The 21,614-nt window shown below is 42.6% G+C and overlaps 1 protein-coding gene across 1 annotated transcript in view; it reads left to right on the top strand.

The window, feature by feature from the left end:
- The window catches only part of LOC126240620 (heparan-alpha-glucosaminide N-acetyltransferase-like), a 349,296-nt gene that overhangs the window by 292,756 nt on the left and 34,926 nt on the right, over positions 1-21,614 (top strand). Inside the window, exons 10-11 of the mRNA XM_049947938.1 lie at positions 17,176-17,297; positions 18,655-18,824. Of these exons, the coding sequence (XP_049803895.1) occupies positions 17,176-17,297; positions 18,655-18,824 (292 nt within the window). The remainder of the gene's footprint in view (positions 1-17,175; positions 17,298-18,654; positions 18,825-21,614) is intronic.

Genomic DNA, 21,614 nt, shown 5'->3' with positions numbered 1-21,614 from the left:
CATGCTGGCAGATAATTAAAGAATGAGTGAATGAACCTTATTCATTAATCACATGATTTGGTCATGGCTGGCTCTCCTAGGGATCTCAATAATTTGAACAGAATGTCATCTATTCCAAGGGCCTTTCCCTGTCATTGGCTTTTCAGTGCGTTGTCAAATTCTTCTCACTGTATCACATCTCCCATTTCACTTACCCTATTCTTCTTCTCTTTCTGTAATATTGTTCTCAAGGTTTCTACCGCTGAATAGACCTTCTGTATATTCCTTCCACCTTTCAGCTTTTTCCTCCTTTGCTTAGTACTGGCTTGCTGTCTGAGCTCTTGATATATGTACAGCTGCTTCTCTCATCTCAAAAGGATTATTTAATTTTCCTGTAGGTGACATCTATCTTTTCCCTAGTAGTAAAATTTTGTACAGCCTTACATTCATTCTCTAGCAATTCCTGCTTAGACATTTTCCATTTCCTGTCAATCTCATTTTTTTGATGGCTGTATTCCCTTTTGCTTGCTTCATTTACTGCATTTTTATATTTTCTCCTATCAACAATTGAATACAGTATTGTCTGTGTTAGCCAAAGATATGTACTAGCCGTTCTCCTTTTATCTATGTGATCACCTGCTGCCTTCACTATTTCATCTCTCAAAGCCATGCACTTGTCTTCTACTTTTAACCTTCCTCTGTTTCAGTCCAATGTTGTCAAATGCTCCATCTGAAACTCTCAAGAACTTTCAACTTATCCAGGTCCTGCTGCCTTCATTTCTGACTTTTCTCCAATTCTTCAGTTTTAATCTGTAGTTAATAACTAATAAATAATGCCCCTGTAAATATTTTACACTTTAAGATCTGGTTTCAAAACCCCTGTCTTACCATTTCCTAATCTGTTTGAAACCTTCTTGTGTGTCCAGGACTCTTCTGCATATACAACCTTCTTTCATGATTTTTAAATCAAGTATTAGTGATGATTAAATTCTATCAGGTGGATCCCTTTTTCGGTCTTTTCCCCCAGTTAATGTTCAACTACCATTTTTCTTCTCTTCCTTTTCATACTATCAAATTTCAATCTCCCATCACAATCAAGTTTTTAACTATCTGGATAGTGTCCTTTATCTCATCATACATTCTTTCAGTTTCTTCAGATGTGTGAAGCTAGTTGTGATATAAACTTGCATTAGTATGGTGTGTTCTGACTCCGTGTCTATCATGGCTGTGATAATGCATTCACTATGCCGTTTATAGTAGCTTACCTGCATTCCTATTTTCTTATTGATTACCCGTCATTTGATTTTGTGTTAATAACCTTGTACTGACCAGACCAGATGACTTGTTCTTCCAGTCACCTCACTTCACTAATTTCCTCTATATCTAACTTCAGCCTGTCAATTTCCTTTATCAAATTCTCAAACCCAACTACCCGATTAAGGGAACTGACATTCCATGCTCTGAACCGTATATCACCAGTTTTGTTTTTTCTAATGGTGACACCTCTTGAGTAGTCCCACCTGGAGATCTGAATGGGGAGTATTTTATCTTCAGAATATTTTACCCAAGGGGATGACACCATTATTAAGTCATATAGTAGAGTTGCTTGTCTTCAGGAAGTGTGGCGGGGGGGGGGGGGGGGGGAATAAAATAAAAAAATAAATAAAAAAAATACGGCTGTAGGTGCCTCTTGCTTTCAGCCATTTGTAGTATCAGCACAGCGAGACAAACTTGGCTAGTGTTCGAAGGTCAGACCAGACAATCATCGGGACTGTTGCCCTGTGACTACTGAAAAGTTTGCTGTCCCTCTCTGGCCTCTCCACAGGTACCCTCCATTGTGGTTGCGCCTGTGTTATGGCTATGTTTATCATTGAAGCACACAGCTCACCCCACCTTGGCAACACCCACGGTTCATCCATTGTTCATCAGGTGAAAACTAATGTTGCATACACTGTAGCAGCCCACCAGATTTCAGCCTTCTATGTGTTTGAAGAGAAGGTGCGGACCTGGGGTATGCTGAGGAGCTACGTAGATGACATTCAATTAACAGTCATTTTATTTCTGAGAGTTTTACAATCACTCTATCTGCTTCCCAGTGTGGTCTAGCAGAGGATGTGCTGAGCCTGCATTGTGTGGAAGCACAGGGCAGTGTGTCAGTGCCCAGCAAGGAATCTTATGGTGCTGCCTGTGGCATTATCTGAGTCAGTGCTGTGGCCCTGTCATAGGAGGGAACACGGGCTGGTGCGTATCTGCAGCCTGGTGTGACTGTGGATGCCTTTCACAGCCTCAGCATTCCCATAAGTGTAGCTGCACTTAGGTTTCGCTGCAGAAATCTGCATGCCTATGTTGTCATTGTCGTGATGGGGTGAAGGCCAATGACCCCACAGTGACACAGAGGACAGCCCAAGAGGCAGGCCCAGCACAGCACCAGTAAGACTGTACTTGCACAAACATCCTGTTCCCATGTTGAACAGCTCACAGAGGAGAAGATCAGTTCTTCATTCATGGGAGACTGGACTGGCCTTCATCTTCGGGTAAGCAAGAATGCAGCTTGCAGAGTTGAAGTTTCCTTCACAGACGAATGGCTGTGGATTTGTAGCTGGTGGTGGCTGGTAATACTTTGTCATGTTCACTGAGTCAACCTGTAACTAGTAGTGCTGGCCTTCCATCGGTATCAATGATGGAGGTGGATTGGCCAGACTCTGAGACTGAGTGGAAAGAAGGTGAGGGTCTTATAGCAGTCGATGATGTGACAGCCTTGTACTGGTTACCAAATGTGCTCCCATTTTCTGAGCCTTTCAGCATTCTTGGCTGTGCTGGTGTTTAATTTCAGAGCATTCCTTTATGCAAAGTTTGCAGCCTGAAAGTCATCCTTGCATCATCCCTAGGTGTAGTTACTACATGTAGCCTGTTACAGAAGAGTGTTGTGTCTGCTCTGCACTGTTATGTAATTGCTGAGCCAGGTATGTTCCTGATATTGCCTCTCACGCAGTCTGAGGCAATGAGCTTCCTGCTTGTTTGTATATTGGCTTTTCTGAGTGTCGATATTGGTTATGTCATCATTGTGTCCTCAATGGGTGTTCTCTACTTAGCATCGTCCCAGTTGCTGTCAACAAAATTTTATCCCTTGCTTAATTACTATTCTTCTATGCATCGCCGGCCGGAGTGGCAAGTGATTCTAGGCGCTACAGTCTAGACCCACGTGACCGCTACAGTCGCATGGTTCGAATCCTGCCTCGGGTGTGGATGTGTGTGATGTCCTTAGGTTAGTTAGGTTTAATTAGTTCTAAGTTCTAGGGGACTGATGACCTCAGCAGTTATGTCCCATAGTGCTCAGAGCCATTTGAACCATTTTTTCTATGCATCATCACCATGTCATTTATAAAATTCATCCCAAATTTTTGTGCTCTACTAACTAGTATACAGATTCTATTAATTCACTTTTTATGTGTTATCTCTGCCTTTAAATTGAAACTAATTTCACATCATAATCCCCTTAAATTGTTACATTAATTACTAGTCATGCGCTGCAGCTTCTTTCTTTGTCTGTCAGGTGGTTCTTTAACCCACCATTTTGGTACATCATCTGGGACTTTGTAATTGAAACAAAAGTTTCCCTTGCATTTGCTGAAAGCATACATCCTTAAAACTATATTCACATGCAAACTACTTGCAGTACTACCACATACACCATACTGGTCGGTGGCTCTGATTACCTCTCTTATCTTACAGTTTCTTACTGACTAACTACACCTCACAAAGCCATTCTTCCTTACATGTTTCCTTTTCAAGATCTACTTCATTGTGTTCTTTGGTCTTTACCATGTGCACTGAATTTTTGTGATGCTATACACAGTTTAAGTGGTTCTACTTTCATGATAATAGACCTTTGCGATGTTGCCTCACTTGCAGCTGTCCCATTCACCTGAAATAATGTATGTGATTCTAAGAACAATTACCCAGCTTTTTCTCTTACCCTAATTATGTATAATATTACAAGTATTATCAGATTCACCATGATCACCTGGTGCACATTTGTGGAAGGATTCAGTCCTGTCCACCCACTCATTAGCCTTACAAGCATCTTTCCTCCTTCTTCCCTTCTCCCCTCCCCACTATGGAGAAGGTGACACTGTCAGAAATGGTGACAAATCTGCATCCTTTGGAAACAGATATGTCTGTACTACCCATTATTGGTAACATTCACAACACAGCTAACAACATCAATAGCTCCCTACACTTTTTCCGTAGTATCTACAGTAAAATCATTGTTTGCACTTTCCTGTACATCTGGTCCAGACTCCTTGGCCTCAAAGCAACAATCCTTGGGCCCAATGGTCTAGATACTACTGCAACTAAATCAGTATTACCCATGTTGCTTTTTAACACGCATTTGCTTAAGCAAAGCCCACACTATCATTGTTTGATGCCACAGCTACTTCAGATTCCATGTTTTCACAAGATATTGGGGCTGATACTTCCTCTCTACTTTTATTAACTGCATCAAACCAACTCACAGGCATTTGCATAACACCGTTCATAAAATCATCCACACATTTGCTCTGTTCTGTCCTACGAACCACCAAGACATGCATACCCATATCCATTAAGAATTTATGTTCCTTATTATCCACTGTGCCAAGCAAGCAACAGTGCATTTCTGCACACATCCTTGCAACATAACATTTTACTGGGAATGGTCTTTTACACTTAAGGCACTCCCATTTATGTTTAAAAAACACTTCTTTCGTTTCTGTTTTCCTACTTTATAAGTTTGTAGTTGTCACATGGCCCACTTGTTCTTGTAGCATTTGATGTCAGAGGAGAAGACACCACAGTCACTCAATTCCTGTGTCACAATGTCTATCTCTTCCTGCTGCGTGGCAGTCCTGATAGTTGAGAACAAATCACTAGGAGTTTTCATCCTCACGCAGCCTGACATATCCATTAAAACACATCTTATAAATATGTCAAAGACCCTATTTTCTGCTTGTCACAAGAGGATTATATCCACATCTGTATTGTGCCTGTTCGCCTTAGAGATTCTATCAGAGAATGCCTCTTCTGATAGAATGTGCTTCTGTGTTAATCCCATTAGATTTTCCCTGAAAAATCTGTCACTATTTTGTTTATGATAGTGTTGGGTACGCCTGTCTGCCAGCTGGTCAAATGTGTGTGCTTTACTAAGGGTTTCATGGTTTGTGACATACATTTTAGCATCACCTGTTAACCATAACATAACTATAGACAGGCATGTCACATCAGACCAATTTCCTAACTGAGCTGCTTTCCTCACATCATCCAGGAAGGCTGACACATCCTCAGATACTTTACCAAAAAAAGATGTAATGAGAATAGCTGCCCAAGGATAAGTGGATGGGACAGGTACGTTCACTAACTCCCTGAGATTTCGTCAGTTGACTTGCGACTTGTAACCCAGTTTTGTTCTACTTTATCCTGGAGTAATGTGTACTAGTGACTGAATGTGCTTCCATTTTCTGAGCTTGTCAGCATTCTTTGCTGGCCTAATGTTTAATTTAAGAGCTGCAGATGTTTGTTTATGTGAAGTTTGCAGTCTGAAAGGCCTACGTGTAATTACTGCTCATAGCTCCGTTACTCGAGGGGGTTGTCTGCTCTGCAGTGCTGTCTAATTGCTGATTCAGGTGTGTTTCTGACATTCTTTCTTGCACAGTCTGAGGAAGTGAGCTTCTTGCTTGTTTGTACTTTTGGCTCTTCCATGGGTTGACACTGGTTATGCCATCACTGCATTCTTGACAGGGTGCTCCACTTAGTGTTGTCCCAGTTGGCTTCAACAAAATTTTATTCCTTTCTTAATTACTATTGTGCTGTTCAATAACTCAAATAACTGAAAAAGACCCTATGTTGTATGATTACACCAACATTGAGCAGTCTCAGAAAACAATTTTCTAATATCTGAGGCTGTCAGTATTGAGCTACCTAAGTTGGAAGCCCTAAATGTGCAGGAGTGACAAACATCTATGAAAATGGGGATCAGTAAATCACCTCTAACTGCACACCCATTTGATTTTTACAATGTAGGCATTCATTTCTTGCCTTATGGTGATTTTCTGCCAGGTAGTACCACTGATAGGGCATCACAAGTTGCCTGCTTTGGATTATTTTCCACAGTAAAATTCCTACAAGGACTGGAGTACATAGTGCAATAACTGTTGATATTTTGTGTTTAGAGCAAACAACCTGCAGTCATTTAGCTGTAAAACAGGCAGTCTGGCCAGAGCGACCAGAGATAGTGGTCATGTGTGTGTGACGTAGACCTTCTTGTGTGAATGTGTGTCTGTTTTCCTTTCTTTTCTGAAGAAGGCTGTTGTCTTTTGTTGAGCTTGTCTGCAACTCAGCATGCCATTTTTATGATGAGTAACACTTTATTCTTTTCAGATTGTTGAGATTCCAGCCTAGGCTTCCCATTGTTTGATTTAATTGTAAAACCAATAGACACCGATGTATCTGACCATTGTGGTCAAATTTTGACATTAAAGTATCCTGACCAGTTAAGTGCAGACCGCAGAAGCAAGATATTGTGTTGCAGAATTGTGTGCTTAATCTCAGTGTCTAGATAGAATTATGGGAAGAACACTGGAAAGAAATTATAAAGCAGACAGCATTGGCACACAACTTAACTCTTTCTTAAACACATTCCTACACAATTATAAATTTTGTTGCCTCCAAACACAAATATGGAGAAAATTCAACAGAAGCAAAGATAAGGAGTGGGCAGCTCCTGGAGTTAAAGCATCTCGTGCTAGGAAGAGAGAGCTCCACTTAGATTAGAGATCAAGCTGTAGTCAAGTTTTGAAACTTAGTTACCACCAGTATCGTAAAATCTTTGAGACTTTCATTAAAAGGATTAGCCGAGCGGTCTAAGGTGCTGACGTAGTGTGTAAGCTTAGGGACTGATGACCTTAGCAGTTAAGTCCCATAAGATTTCATACACATTTGAACCTTTTTTTTCATTAAAAAAGCAAAACACATGTACCATGCTCAAAAAATAAAACACTACAAGAATAAGGAGAAGCTATTCGGAACTTAATTGAACAAGGAACAAAAAGAAATAGTGAGGCAATTGAAATTAAACCCTCAGAAAATGGCTCTGGCAGATATGGTGATACTTTTAAATCACTATGTACCAAATTCAGTGATTAATTGCTCATAGTTTCTCCACAGCATGCTTCGTCTTGCAGAGCATGGCACATAATCTCATCTTTTCACTAGCACCCAGGAAGCATACTATTGTAACTCCACTTGAATGGACATACTGTGACATTGTGTATCGCTCTGCTGACTAACAGGTTGGAGCTCTGGAACACTTGCCGGCTTGTTGTTCTCAAAATGTGTGAATATGTGATGTGCTCTCTCGATAACACAGTTAAAGAAGGGAAAAATACTTACTTTTGTTAGAGAAAGGGTTTGATCAGTGAGTCAATCAGAAGAAATTTGTCTATTGACAGGAAATCATTTACCATGAAGTACGGTGGTTTTCTAAAGCAATACAAAAGACAAAGCACTTCCATGGCACCAAAGCAGAAAGAGCCAAATTTACTTCTGCCACACGGGTCTTACACTTTACTTCACAACTCTCAAAATTTCACCAAATGTTAGAGCACTTGAAAACAGAATATTATTTATAGCAACACAGTCGCCATCATTGAATTTTGGTTGCAGACAGAAAGATGCAAACATGCAGCACTAGGGCATCAGTAACTTCTGTGAGACATGAAACAAGTTGCGAAGTTGTGTTGCCATCTTTACCACCAAGGCAAGACATTAACAGCTGCAGCTGGTATGAATAGCCAGTGCTGAAGCTGCCCTCAGCATAATGCAGCATGATGGAGCACAAATAAGTGTCTGCAACTCTTGTCACAATTAACTCCACAATATCTATTTCAGCTGCATCATTGTTTTATTGGCCACACACAAAGGTTTCAGTTGAGTGCCCAATCATAATGCCCTCTCTCCAAAAACCAGAAGGCTCATTGCCTTGGTTCAGGAGGAGCAACAACTATTTTGACTAGATCTCTTTCTATAAGTACCCAGGGATGTTACCAAAGTTAATTCCTGCACCTTGCATCTTATCTCTCTCTCTAACTCTAGGAAGAGCTTTTGTCAAACCTAAAAATGCTTCACATTACTTTGTGTCTTTCTCCCACTTGGGCAAGCTGGACAATGCCATTCTCGCAAGGAAGCAGTGCCTTTGCAGCAAATCTGCTTCTTAATCTGAGGAACTATCAGCAGTGTTACTCTGCCAACATGTCTTGAAGGTTCCCGATGGCAATATACCCCATCCTGGTGAGAATACATCATAAAATTGGCCATGTTGGCTCTCAGTGCTTTCGTGCATAAAACATCTTCTTGTGCATGACTCAAGCTTATGTTAGCTTGTGAAATAAATTGCATACATACAAACTATTCAGTAATTATTACCAAGGGGGAATGAGGCAGAATGTAAAATGGACCCCATCTGGGTGTCATACTACACAGTGACATCTAACGTTGCATCCCGTAATAAACAACTAAATACAGATGCATTAGCTTTACTTGTGCAGGCACTGCATGCATCTCTAACAGACATTGGTTTTGAAAACACAATCCAAAATGTGATTTCAGAATTCATGGGATCACTAAAAGGTAGTAATTCTGCTAGCTGTTTTGATGTTTTTAGTAGTATATTAAAATTTTGTGCTGACCTGATAGGAATACTGTTAAGCTGTCCTTGTAATCAATCAATGACTTGGCATATTTTCTGACAGGCTTAAATGTGCCCATCTACAAATCTGAGATAAACAAACCACCTCTAATTAAGGATCTACACTGCTGACAAAAAAAGTGAAGCACTCAGAAGGGGAGGAGGAAATGAAATGAAACTTCACAGTTTGAGATGGAACATGATGCTATTTCAGTGATTACAATATCAAGTCAAATTTCTGATGTTGGCAGTATTAGTCAACTTATCAGTATGATGTTGCACCTCTCTGGTCTGAACAAATGCTGATTCTGTTGTGAAGTGTGTCATCAAGCAGTCGTATCCTATCCTGAGGCAAGCTAGCCCATAACTATTGTAAATGATCCTTGATATCCTAGATACTGACACTGAGACAGAGTTGACATCATATCACACAGTTCATAGAGACACATGTCATATGTGGGCAAACATTGTCCTGTTGAAAAATAGCACCATGATTCTGTCACATGGGAGGTGCAACATGAGGATGCAGGAGGTCAATGTCATACTGTTGTGCCACCAGAGTACCCAGAATCACTACCAGCCATGACCTGAAGACATTCATGATGGCTTCCAACCAGGACACCAGGAGTGCCACTGCTGCACTTCTCCAGAATATTGGAAAAATAGAGTCTCTCTCTCTCCAGGTCACCATCATAATAACTGATGATGGTTCTCCTGGGTTGTGTAGGACCATCATCCACCACTGAATGTAGCGCAATGCCCTTCATTAGCAATCCATGTTTCCCTGTCGTGAAAATACTCCTAATGTAGCTGTTTGTATTGTGATGTTGATGGCAACCTATGGATGAGATGGTAATTCTCTAGTAAGGTACCTTCTAGTCCACGACAAATGGTGTGGGATGGCACTGAATGTTGCAGGGAATCCATTACTTATTCTTGGACGGCAGGCACATTTGTGTAAGGGTTAAGACATGCTTGGTGCACAGCACTGTGGTGCTCCCTTGTGGTGGTCCACTGGAACCTTGGCAATGAGTATACCTGCCCTCACTTCTCATGCACTAGCTGGCCAAAGTGAGACACATAGTGAGGTCCATTTCAGACTAATGCCAGGTGCTGATATGCTGTCTTACATGAATATGCGGATCTTTGTGTCTTCCCAGTGGTCACTCAACATCTGATACTGTTCATACCTCCTATATCTACGGGCTGCTGGATATCAATGCACTTGTCAGAGTTCTGCAAAAAACGGAGAAATGCAGGAAGCCACTAGGCAGGGGAACTGCCTGTGGAAAACTAACCCAAACTAGGGGTAAGCAAATGAAATGTGACAGATGGACTGTGGACAAGACAACAGACAAAGAGGTGTTAGGCAAAGCTGTCATGACAATGACAAGAGCGCTGTCAAGAACAGTTGAGAGACAAATCCAAGCTGGGACCAAAGAAAGTAACCAGGTAACAATCGAGGAAGTTATGAAATAGTCCTAGTATAGCCAGGACAGACCAGAAAGTATCAAGTGTGAGCCTGAACAGACCGACTGTGTGCTGGGCAGCTGCCTATATGCCGGCTGCAGGAAACACTATCAGCCACTGTAAGCTGCTGTACTCATGCGGTGGTATGGTGACACTCTTGCCATGCAAGCACAGTTAAGCAGTGGCCACAGTGCCTGCCAGCAGCCATGTAAGTCCATCTCTGCTGGCAGCTATTCAACCTCTGCAGTGACAGATACTAAATCCACCCTAAAACAGGTGCATATGGGTGGAAACACCATGGATGGTTGCCATAGGGGTGCGAAAAAGGGTATGGGTGAAGACCTGGAGCCTTTGACTGACAGATGTTGGAAGGGAGGTCGGTTAGCAGTTCCATTGTGCTGACGCTGGAGGTGAGGGTGCTGTGGTGGGTTCCTCTGACCCCTGTGGATGCAGAAGGTTGTGCTGGCACAGCCATTGGGAGTTGTCAGAAGTCGCCAGTGGCACTGGCCTTGGGGCCTCATGGTCCTCAGAAGGCGGAGGGGAACTTGTGGTGACAGGTATGCCACCTGTGTTCAAGGGCAGAGCTGGTTGTGGTGATGGCACTTGAGCCCTTCTAACTCTGGGATGATCTGGCGTGGGGTGTGGGAGGGGGCGACATCAAAAGATGAAGCAAGACCTGTAGTTGCGACTCATGGAGCAGGTCAGTGGGGCTATGCCCATCAATCAGCATGATGTGGTAGGTACTGAAAATCAGGCTGAGGGCCAAGTTAGTGGCAGAGGATTCAACACCCTTCTTCACTGTTGCTTAATGGTTCAAACGAGACATTCTGCTTCCTCATTTGAGGAAGGATGAAACCAAAGGCTTCCTGTTGCAATTTGGTGGCAAGGATCACCAGATATGTGTCAGTCTTGGTATCCAAGAGAATGATGTCATGGACAACCGAGAGCCTGTGAGAAATGTGTTTCTAGAGGTTGAGTTAGGTCACCAATCGACGGGTGAAGTAGACTGGCCAGCTATTGGTTATGTAGTGGCAGATCTGCTGCAGGATGGGTTGCAGCATGTGGCGGCTATGGTGACATGTGAGACCATAATGGGGAAGCCATGCATGTACATGTTTTCATACATTAGTTATACAAAAGTAACATTTGATTTGAAAAGGGTAAATATCTTACAGAAATGTTTGATACAGCAACTAACAGTGTTAGTTTCTGATCTTCCTGCTAGGTGAAATACGTGAATTAGTTATTCCTACAGTCATCACTGCCATTACAGTTTAGAGACAGTTGAGGACCAGATATCACAAGCCACCACCTCAGACAAACTGTTATTAATTGATCTGATCGTTTCACAAAAAAAGGCTGTGTATCACATAGGACACCATGTCAGGGTCGGCCAGCAGTCCTTTCTTTTTTGCCAAGTTAACTGTATTTTGCATTTCATAAATAAACATCCTTGAACATTATCTAGTGCCTCAATTACAAGTGGATACAGGTACAGAATTTATTTTGCAGCTAGATGGTGTGCCACCACATTATCATCATGAAGTTGTCAAGTATCCCTGTAGGAATCTGGTGACTGGGATAGGACATGGTGAGACAATATCCTGGCCACTACAATCTCTTGATTTAACCCCAATTGTCTGCTATGCATGGTGCTGTATTAAAGAGAGTGTTTGTTCCTAAAGACATAGTGTTTGTTCCTCCTCTTCTGGGAAACGTCGGCAGGGGTGCAACAACAGATAACACCAAAAGTTGCCAACATACATCAAGGCTATATTCATAGGATTTGACAGGAAAATGATTACAGATGGGAAATTTGTCATGTTGCAAAATCAATTTTTGACAGTACAACGTAATTGGATAGATACAAAAATCTATTCAGCAAGTGGCGGCAGAACATAAAAGAAGGTTATAATTAGGCAAGCTTTTGGAGCCAGTGACTCCTTCTTCCAGCAGAAGGGTTGAAGGGGAAGGAAGAGGGGTGAAAGAAAAGGGCTGGAGGGGGTCTAGCAAAAGAGGTAGATTTCAGAAAAGTCACCAAGAACCACAGGTCAGGGGAGACTTACTGTGTGGGAGGTTACAATAACAACAATATAAGGAATAGAATAGATATTTACTCACATTAGAGATGCCCTGCTGAGTTGCAGACAGACACAATGAAGAGACAGTTATGCAGGCAGCTATCAGCCAAAGCCTTTTTCAGCAAAGAAAACATATAAACATTCACATGAAAAAACACACTTCACGCACACTCAATGCGCACAAGGCTTGTACTGGGAATTAGAAAAATGCTGTGAGTAATGAGGATAATGGACAAGGGGCACTACATCAGCAGTGTGTGGTATAAGTTGAGAATTTGGGTCTGATGGGAGGCATGCTAGGGTAGTTCATGCAGTTACAATGACCACTGTGTCTGGATGGTGCAGTGGTCAGTGCATCTGTCTGGTAAGCAGGAGACTTGGGTTTGAATCCTGGTCTGGCAGAAATTTTCAACTTTCACCATTAATTTAAATCAATGCTTGCTCACAGCCAGTGTCTGTAATAGCTTTCAGTCTTAACCCAGTATATTGCCGTGCAGTATCAATGAGGAAGCAGAGGACCTATTGTTGGTTGAAATCATGGTCTGAGCCAATGGGTAGGTGCAACAAGGCATTGCCATTGGAATGTTATGCTGTGGGATTAAACCAGATGGGATAATTGTATGCACTCAGGAATAAGGCCCAGTGCTAGAGGTGTTTAGCTGATCACTCTGGGAGGTTGGACTGGGACCTGAATAACATAACAAAGGGCTTGCTATCAGTAATTAGAGAGAACTTTGGTCCAAAAAGATAGACCTACTACTTTGGAAAAATTTGCTGTCTTCTCAATTTCACTATATATTTCCCATGTATTTGCTATTTCATATCAGTACTTGATTACAATGGCATTTTCCAAATCAAATATGTACCTCCATCTGGAAATACTGAGTTTTATTGTACTGTATTGTATTGTATCTTTACTGAATGAGTGAATGGGAACTTGCAGATTACCTTTGCACCAGAGTTTATAACTTTAATCTGACAATACCAGAGAAGGAAAGTTGCTACTCACCATATAGCGGAGATGCTGAGTCGCGATAGGCACAATCAAAAGATTCACACACTCATAGCTTTTGGCCATTAAACCTTTGTCAGCAGTAGACACACATACACGCACACACACACTCATGCAAACGCAACTTGCACACCCGTCTGCAGTCTCAGAGAGCTGAAACTACACTGCGAGCAGCAGCACCAGTGCATGATGGGAGTGGCGACTGTGTGGGGGTAAGGAGGAGGCTGGGGCGGGGAGGGGAAGAGATAGTATGGTGGGAGTGGCGGAGAGTGAAGCGTTACAGTTTAGATGGAGGGCAGGAGAGAAAGTGTGGAGGGGGAGTGGGTAAGTAGCAGAAAGGAGAGAAATAAAAATAAAAATAAATTAAAAGACTGGGTGTGGCCGTGAAATGATGGCTGTGTAGTGCTGGAAAGGGAACAGGGAGGAGGCTGGATGGGTGAGGACAGTGACTAATGAAGCTTGAGGCCAGGATGGTTACAGGAATGTGGGATGTATTGCAGGGAAAGTTCCCATCTGTGCAATTCAAAAGCGCTGGTGTTGGTGGGAAGGATCCACATGGCTCACGCTGTGAAGCAGTCATTGAGATGAGGGGTATCATGTTTGGCAGCGTGTTCTGCAACAGGGTGGTCCACTTGTTTTTTGGCCATAGTTTGTCGGTGGCCGTTCATGCGGACAGACAGCTTGTTGGTTGTCATGCCTACATAGAATGCAGCACAGTGGTTGCAGCTTAGCTTGTAGATCACATGACTGGTTTCACAGGTAGCCCTGCCTTTGATGTAACAGGTAATGTTAGTGACCGGACTGGAGTAGGTGGTGGTAGGAGGATGTGTGGGACAGGTCTTGCATCTAGGTATATTACAGGGGTATGAGCCATGAGGTAAGGGATTGGGAGCAGAGGTTGTGTAAGGATGGACGACGAGAGGTAATCGAAACCCTGCTGGAGAATGTTATTCAATTGCTCCAGTCCTGGATGGTACTGAGTTACGAGGGGAATGCTCCTCTGTGGCCAGACTGTGGGACTTTGGGAGGTGGTGGGAGACTGGAGAGATAAGGCATGAGAGATTTGTTTTTGTACAAGAATGGGAGGATAATTACGGTCAGTGAAGGCTTCAGTGAGACCCTCGGTATATTTAGAGAAGGACTGCTCGTCACTGCAGATGCGACGACCATGAGTGGCTAGGTTGTGCGGAAGGGACTTCTTGCTATGGAATGGGTGGCAGCTGTCGAAGTGGAGGTATTGCTGGTGGTTACTAGGAAGGTGGCTTGTTGCGTTGAGTAGGACCAGGTGAAGCAAATGGGGGAGAAGTTTTTGAGGTTCTGGAGGAATGTGAATAAAGTGTCCTCACCTTCAATCCAGATAGCAAAGATGTCATCAATGAATCTGAACCAGGTGAGGGGTTTAGGATTCTGGGTTTTTAGGAAGGATTCCTAAAGTGATTTTTATTGTGCCTATCGCGACTCAGCATCTCCACTAGATGGTGAGTAGCAACTTGCCTTCTCTGGTATTGTTACATTCCATCCTGGATTTTCCATTGTTTAACTTTAATCTGAAATGCAAGAAAAGGCAAAATGTACATTAAAATCACTTTTCTGTCTTGTATTGTGATTGTACAGACCTCTGGTTTTTATGAGCAACAGCAAGAACAATTAAGGAGGTCAAATGGTTCAAATGGCTCTAAGCACTATGGGACTTAACATCTGAGGTCATCAGTCCCCTAGACATAGAACTACTTAAACCTAACTAACTTAAGGACAGCACACACATCCATGCCTGAGGCAGAATTTGAACCTGCAACCATAGCAGCAGCAGTGCGGTTCCAGACTTAAGCACCTAGAACCGTTCGGCCACAGCGGCCGGCAATTAAGGAGTAAATGAACTGGAAAGTGAATGTAAGAGTTGCAAGAGCCTTTAAGAAAGTGTCTGGAGAATGTGCAGTTATCTGCTTTACACAATATTCTCCTTTCGTACTTGTGCTGAATAAATGCTTTACTTACTTTAGGTGCAATGCCCCAGAAGATAATTCCATAAGACAGCAGGTAATAAAAATATACAAAATAAACCAGCACTCAAATTGTTAGGTCAACACAGTCTCAGATACTTTTAAAAGCAAAACAAACCAAACTGAGCTTCTTGATTAATTTAGCTATATGTTACTCCCATTTTAACTGGTTATGCAGATGGGACCCAAGGAATGTTTTACAATGTGTTCCATTTAGTCTGTGATCAGTAATGCTTCTTATGTTGCTTGCAAGTCAATATTTGCTTCTTTGAATCTATCCCCTATCTCCTCTCTGAGGAAGATACTATTAACTCTGAGAGCTAGGTAGTGTCTCACTTTTACTTTCGTGTGTGTGTGTGTGTGTGTGTGTGTGTGTGTGTGTGTGTGTGTGTGTGTGTGTGTGTGTGTGTGTGTGTGTGTGTGTGTGTCTGTCTGCAGCACTATACATTTTGCCAGAAATTCTAACTGTTTGAGAAGGACCATTGTAGACCCGTTCAGTTACATCTGAGTTATTTCTAGTAAAGGTGAGATGGAACCCTTGATTTCAAAGTAATTATGCGCTTTATGAAGTGACCTTCTTACATCAATAGGTAACTGCAAAGATTTAATATTTTTAAAGAGGCATAAGTCAGCTGACATACATTTATGGGAAATAGAGAAAAACTTTTTAAATTGTATAATCAATTTATAAGGGCATCTTTATTGGCACTGTTATTTTACATGATGCAAATATGATATTTGGATAGGAAACTGAATTTTATTTTGGTTTTGTAATAATGGGAAACTGAAATCACCCACTCCTTTTCATTCACATCAACATTGTATTGATAACACACACAGTTCTACATTTTACAATACTGATGCATCATTCTACAACAATAATCAGTGTCTACAGTCCATTCAGTAACTGTCTTGGCTGTTGTTCTTTATAGGCCACTTCAAAATTTCTTTGCAGAAAAGTAGCTGTTCATCAGGTAGGTAACATTGGAGTTTTTCCAAGTCCTTGATTGAATTGGACTTAATTGGTCCTTTCCTCATGAATAAGTTAGTTTTTCTGGTGCAATTTGCAGAACATGTTGGAGGCTCACAAAAAAAGTGTGAATGATCAATGTATTTATCATTATAGAAACTGCAATACAACCCTTTCTTGTGTTCTCAAAAACAAAATGTGAAAACCTGCTGATAGAGAATGTCACCTTTCTTTATCTTTCAGAACTCTGAGTTTCATCAGAAATTTTGGTCGTCTTGCAGTACACCCGCCACAACGACTTGAAGTCTGGTGTCTAAGTAGCAGGAACCTGTCCGACAAGAAGTTTACCTGTTTTTGAACTCATAGGAATCATCTTTGAGACATCATTTACTATAAAATGAGCTCCTTGTCTAGGCTATGAAGACCCAAAGCATGTGTACTGGCTACCATATTATCCTGTGCCATGTGGCATCATGCGGATGCAATATGTAGGGGCATGTGGTCAGCACACCACTCTCCCGACCATCCTGCAGACATTCCAGGCCACAGAGCCACTACTACTCAATCAAGTAGCTACTCAATTGGCATCATGAGGTTGTGTGCATCCCTTACCAGTCCTCCCACTAAGGAAGAATCCTTGGCAGTTTCAGCAATCAAATCTGGGTCATCCACGAAATTAATATTAGGATAATAATTCACATAGACACTTATAAACACTCAGTACTCTCACATCAGCACAGTATGAAACCAAACTAGTAAATATCCTGTCACTAATTTTTTTGTTCACTCCTCTACTGTGTATTTTAAACTGATCTACAGAGTATAGATATTGAACAAGAATTTGTAATATTTTACGCATCATTCTCAAATTCTTGCCTCTTCTTAGATGTTGTCTGTCAAAACAGCTACCCAAATGTTCTACAAATGTTCAATATTTACAGACTAAATTGCTAGCAGCTATGCAAGATATAATAATCCTGCTGCCACTCTGGGTTGTTGCTGCTGCAGCCATAGCTGGCAATTGTGCAATTACATTCTTCTTCGAAGTCCCAGGGTGTCCAAAGTAAGTAATTTGTGTTGTTTATTCTCTGTCTCTCTAAATCTACTTTCTCTTCACATGTGTTAGATGTAAGTATTTTGGATAATAGCTTGTATTAATTGAACTCTGTTTTTCACTATAAACCAAACTAGTAAAGATCCTGTCACTAACTTTTTTGTTCACTCCTTACAGCTTAAACTATTTTTCCTACATAGTTCCCTCCATAATTTAAACATTTATTGTAACATGAAATTAATTTGTGTACGTCCACATCATGGACATTATATTAATTAAATGGCAAGACAGAAGATGATGGAGAGGCCTATGTTCCATACAGAACCAGTCAGAGACTGGAAACTGTCTAAGATGATGATGATGATGTCCACATCATGGGCATGAGCTGTCCATGAATACAGCCAGTCTCCAACAGCTTCTTTTCCCTCCCCTTTATCAGTGTCGGACTGCTGATCATGCATGTGCATTTCTACAGGATATGTGAAATTTACACAGTTGCAGCCAGTTAAACAATACCTTAAAAATATCCCTTGTACTTTGCCAGTATGTAGGATGCTATTAGTTATTAAATAGATAAGAATGAGGAAAGACAATCAATCACACACCACTTTTAGATTATGGTGTATAGGCACACATAACAATATGGGAGCTCAACTTGCTTTTAGTAGTTTTAAAAGTAGTCTGGTACAAACTGCAAGAAAAATGTTTGTGTTTACTGTGCTGTTATGCTGGTCTCCAGGAGCTCTTGACCCACCTCCTTATGTGTGATTGCTGATACATACTTGTGTGGTGGTTCACAGCTTGGAAGTAGTCAGCTCAAATCCTGATGGTGAAAAAAAAATTACATCTGCTGTATTTGGCCAGCAAGGGGAGAAGATGTGATGGCTTGCAGTTTGTGATTGTGAGACACTGTGCCATTGCACTTAATTGGAGTCCAGACCTCTCACTGAGTGGGAGGATGTGACATTGTTGATGATAATCCATCCAATAGAGGCAGACATTAGGCTCAGCAGTCCCCTTGGTGCTATTCAAGGAGAGTAGGCTGTATGCCGTCACTGGGTTTTACTCCATCTTCCTCCTATCATCATCTTACAGCACAAATATGTTTTTATTTTTCTTTATTTGGCACTGGTCATTTTACATGAAATGTGATTTGTCATGTGTAGGTAACAGTAGTGTAGTCAAATTAAAGGATACAGCTACAATCTTAAATACTGAAATCAATATTATTAATATTAAGTGAAAGAGCACAATTACAATGCTAAATATTAAAATTTACAATCATATAAAAAAGAAATGTTTGGTGATAGAAACTAGACATTAAAGTATAGCACTTTTGAATTGTAATTACCTGTAACTCTTACAGGGGCTATATGGGACCTGGAGGTATCCATGAAAATGGCCAGTTTGAGGACTGTGTTGGTGGTGCAGTAGGCTACATAGACCGTCTAGTACTGGGTGTTGATCACCTGTACCAGCATCCCACTGCTCAGGCTGTTTATGGTTCTGGACCATTTGATCCAGAAGGATTAGTTGGTAAGTGTTCTCAGGTCATCCACTGTATATCCTGATCTAACCGCAGCAGGAGAAAACATATAAAAGTTGAGAAAATGTGCAAGCTTTCAGGACCAGAGGCTCCTTTTTCTGGGAAAAGGACTAAAGGGTTAGTAAGAGGAATAGAGGAATGAAAGGAAAGGACTGGCAAGGTTTAGGGAATGGGGAGAGTCATGGAAAAGTTGCCCAGAACCCAGGATCAGGGGAGACATACTGGACGGGATGAAAAGGAAAGACTGCGTCTCCTCTGGCCTGGGGTTCTGGGCGACTTTCCCATAACTCTCCCCATTTTCTAACCCTTGCTAGTCCTTTTTCTTCATCCCTCTCCCTTCATCTTCAACTTTTTGCCAGCATAAGGAGCCACTGGCTCTGAAAACTTGCATATTTCCTTAACTTTTATATGTGTTTTCTCCTGCCGTCACTTGGTGACTATATTTTTTATCCATTCAGTTACATAATATTTTCAGAAATTGATAATTTTCATTGATATATAAGCCACTGTATGTCCTGAAGTGCAGAACATGTATGTTAAAGAAAACTCATGGACGAAAGAAGAAATGACAGGTATGAAGAGACACTAGATGCTTAGGCACAAAGTATTCATTCTGTAGAAAAATACAGGTATGTGTTGTTTGGGATCTTGTTTTAACCCTTGTGCTTTCATGTCTAGGCAACCCATGGTGCAGTACTGTTATGTTGGTGGGCTATATGCAAAGACATAGCAGTCTTTGTTCACCAGGTTTGTTAAGTTGTGAATTTCCATCGCTACTTTAATTACGCTCTTCTGTTATGAAGATGAGGGAATATGGAATAGTTGTAGGTAAACAACTAGAATTCTCTCGGATACAGATTTATTCACACTTAGCTTCTACACAGATACGAGTCTGGAGGCTAACTCCATTAGCGTCCAACATCCTGCCCAAAGCCCTCTCCTCAAAGATAGCACACTTACGCACAGAACAAATATCGATATTTATGGCGCTTTACACCACATAGACCCCCCCCCCCCCACACACACACACACACGCAGTATGGAGTACGTCCCTGTGAATGGGGGGGGGGGGTGAGAAGTTAGGAAGGTAACGCACAGTTCTTCTGCGTCAGGCGGAAGCGGTCGACTGGTAGGAGACCGGGGGGTGAAACCCGGTACGTCGACGGTGAAGTCAGCAAGCGACGCCGGCGGCTGAAGACGACGCCCCGTCCTGGAGTGGAGGTGTAGCACTTCGTCAGCCGGCAGGCGGAGAATCACCTTGCCAGAAGGCCTAACAAAGGCATGCAAATTGCCACACGCAGCACTTCTGCTCATTTTAAAGCGGCGCTCCACACGAGATTCTGGACTTCCTCCCTCAATATTGTCACACGCGAGTACGACACACACCGTATCGCCATCTACGACAACAGATAATTTATGTATGTCATCAGGGTGCACATGTGTTGTGAATTCTTGGATGGCACCTGTACGAGCAATGGTAGGGAGGTAGGGAGGTGTGGGAAAGCCATGGCAGGGGGGAGCATCTGCTAAGAGGGGGGTGGCAGGTGCACTGGACTGCGCAGGAGACAACCTCGGGCGATCAGCTGACAGAAGAGGGAGCGTGACCGAAGGCAACGAGGAGCCAGCGTGGATTGAACGGCGTGACAAAGAGCTGTCACACGAAGATGGTAACACAACGGTAGAATCCGAGTGGTTGGCAGTTCGACTGCGAGGGCTGTGAGGAGTGAAGCCCCGAAAAGATTGGCCACTCGAATTAGATGAACGCGGAGAAGGAGCAGTGCTCGACAGAGAAGCACGCTGTGGGGACTCAATACCCGAATGCATGGTGTGGGAAGATGGATGGCCGCTCGAAGCAGGAGTGGGAGAAATAGGGGCAGAATCAGGGAGGTTCACCTGAGGCTCAATGAAAGCTGGTTTCACTCGGTTGAGTCAGACCGTGGTTACAGAGTCTTTTATGAGGAGATCCGTGTTATTCTCAGAGCGTTTGACGACCTTGTAAGGACCTGTGTAGGGCGACTGAAGCGGGGCTTTGACTGAGTCGTCTCTGAGAAACACGTACTCACAAGAGTCTAGCGTGCGTGGTACGTACACGCGCGGAGGTGTATGAGCAGCCGGAGGTGGCGGCTGAATTTTGCTGCAGTGCAAGCGCACCTGCTCGAGAAGTGAAGGGAGTTCAGAGGACCATGGAAGTGGGGTCGGAGTGACTAATTCTCCAGGCAAAACCAGAGGTTGGCCATACACAAACTCGGCTACGGAACCCTTGAGGTCTTCCCTGAAAGTCGCACGAAGGCCAAGAAGCACGAAGGGCAGTGCCTCTGTCCATAGTGAGTCATGGCAACGCAGGGCAGACTTTAAGGTGCGATGCCATCGCTCGACAAGCCCATTGCTTTGGGGGTGGTATGCAGAAGTATGAATTTTGACAATACCACACATTTTACATAAGTCAGAGAAAACTGAAGACTCGAATTGTCGTCCCTGGTCAGTGGTGAGGTAAACAGGTGAGCCAAATCTAGAGATCCACGAATCTAAGAATGCTCGACTTACTGTCTCAGAGGTAATGTTTGGAATAGGCACAGCCTCAGCCCACCGAGTCATCCTGTCAATAGCTGTAAACAAGTAACGGAAACCCTCGGAGGGGGGCAAAGGGCCTACGAGGTCGACATGAACATGGTGAAACCGGCCTGGCGGTTGGGCAAAACATCCAAGGGGTGGAGAAGTGTGCCTGGAAACTTTGTTCTGTTGACACACCATGCATGCCCTTGCCCAAGACTGACAGTCAC

Source organism: Schistocerca nitens, chromosome 1 (assembly GCF_023898315.1).
Source record: "Schistocerca nitens isolate TAMUIC-IGC-003100 chromosome 1, iqSchNite1.1, whole genome shotgun sequence".
In the NCBI taxonomy this organism is placed as follows: Eukaryota; Metazoa; Arthropoda; class Insecta; order Orthoptera; family Acrididae; genus Schistocerca; species Schistocerca nitens.
This window is presented reverse-complemented; position numbering and strand designations above follow the sequence as displayed.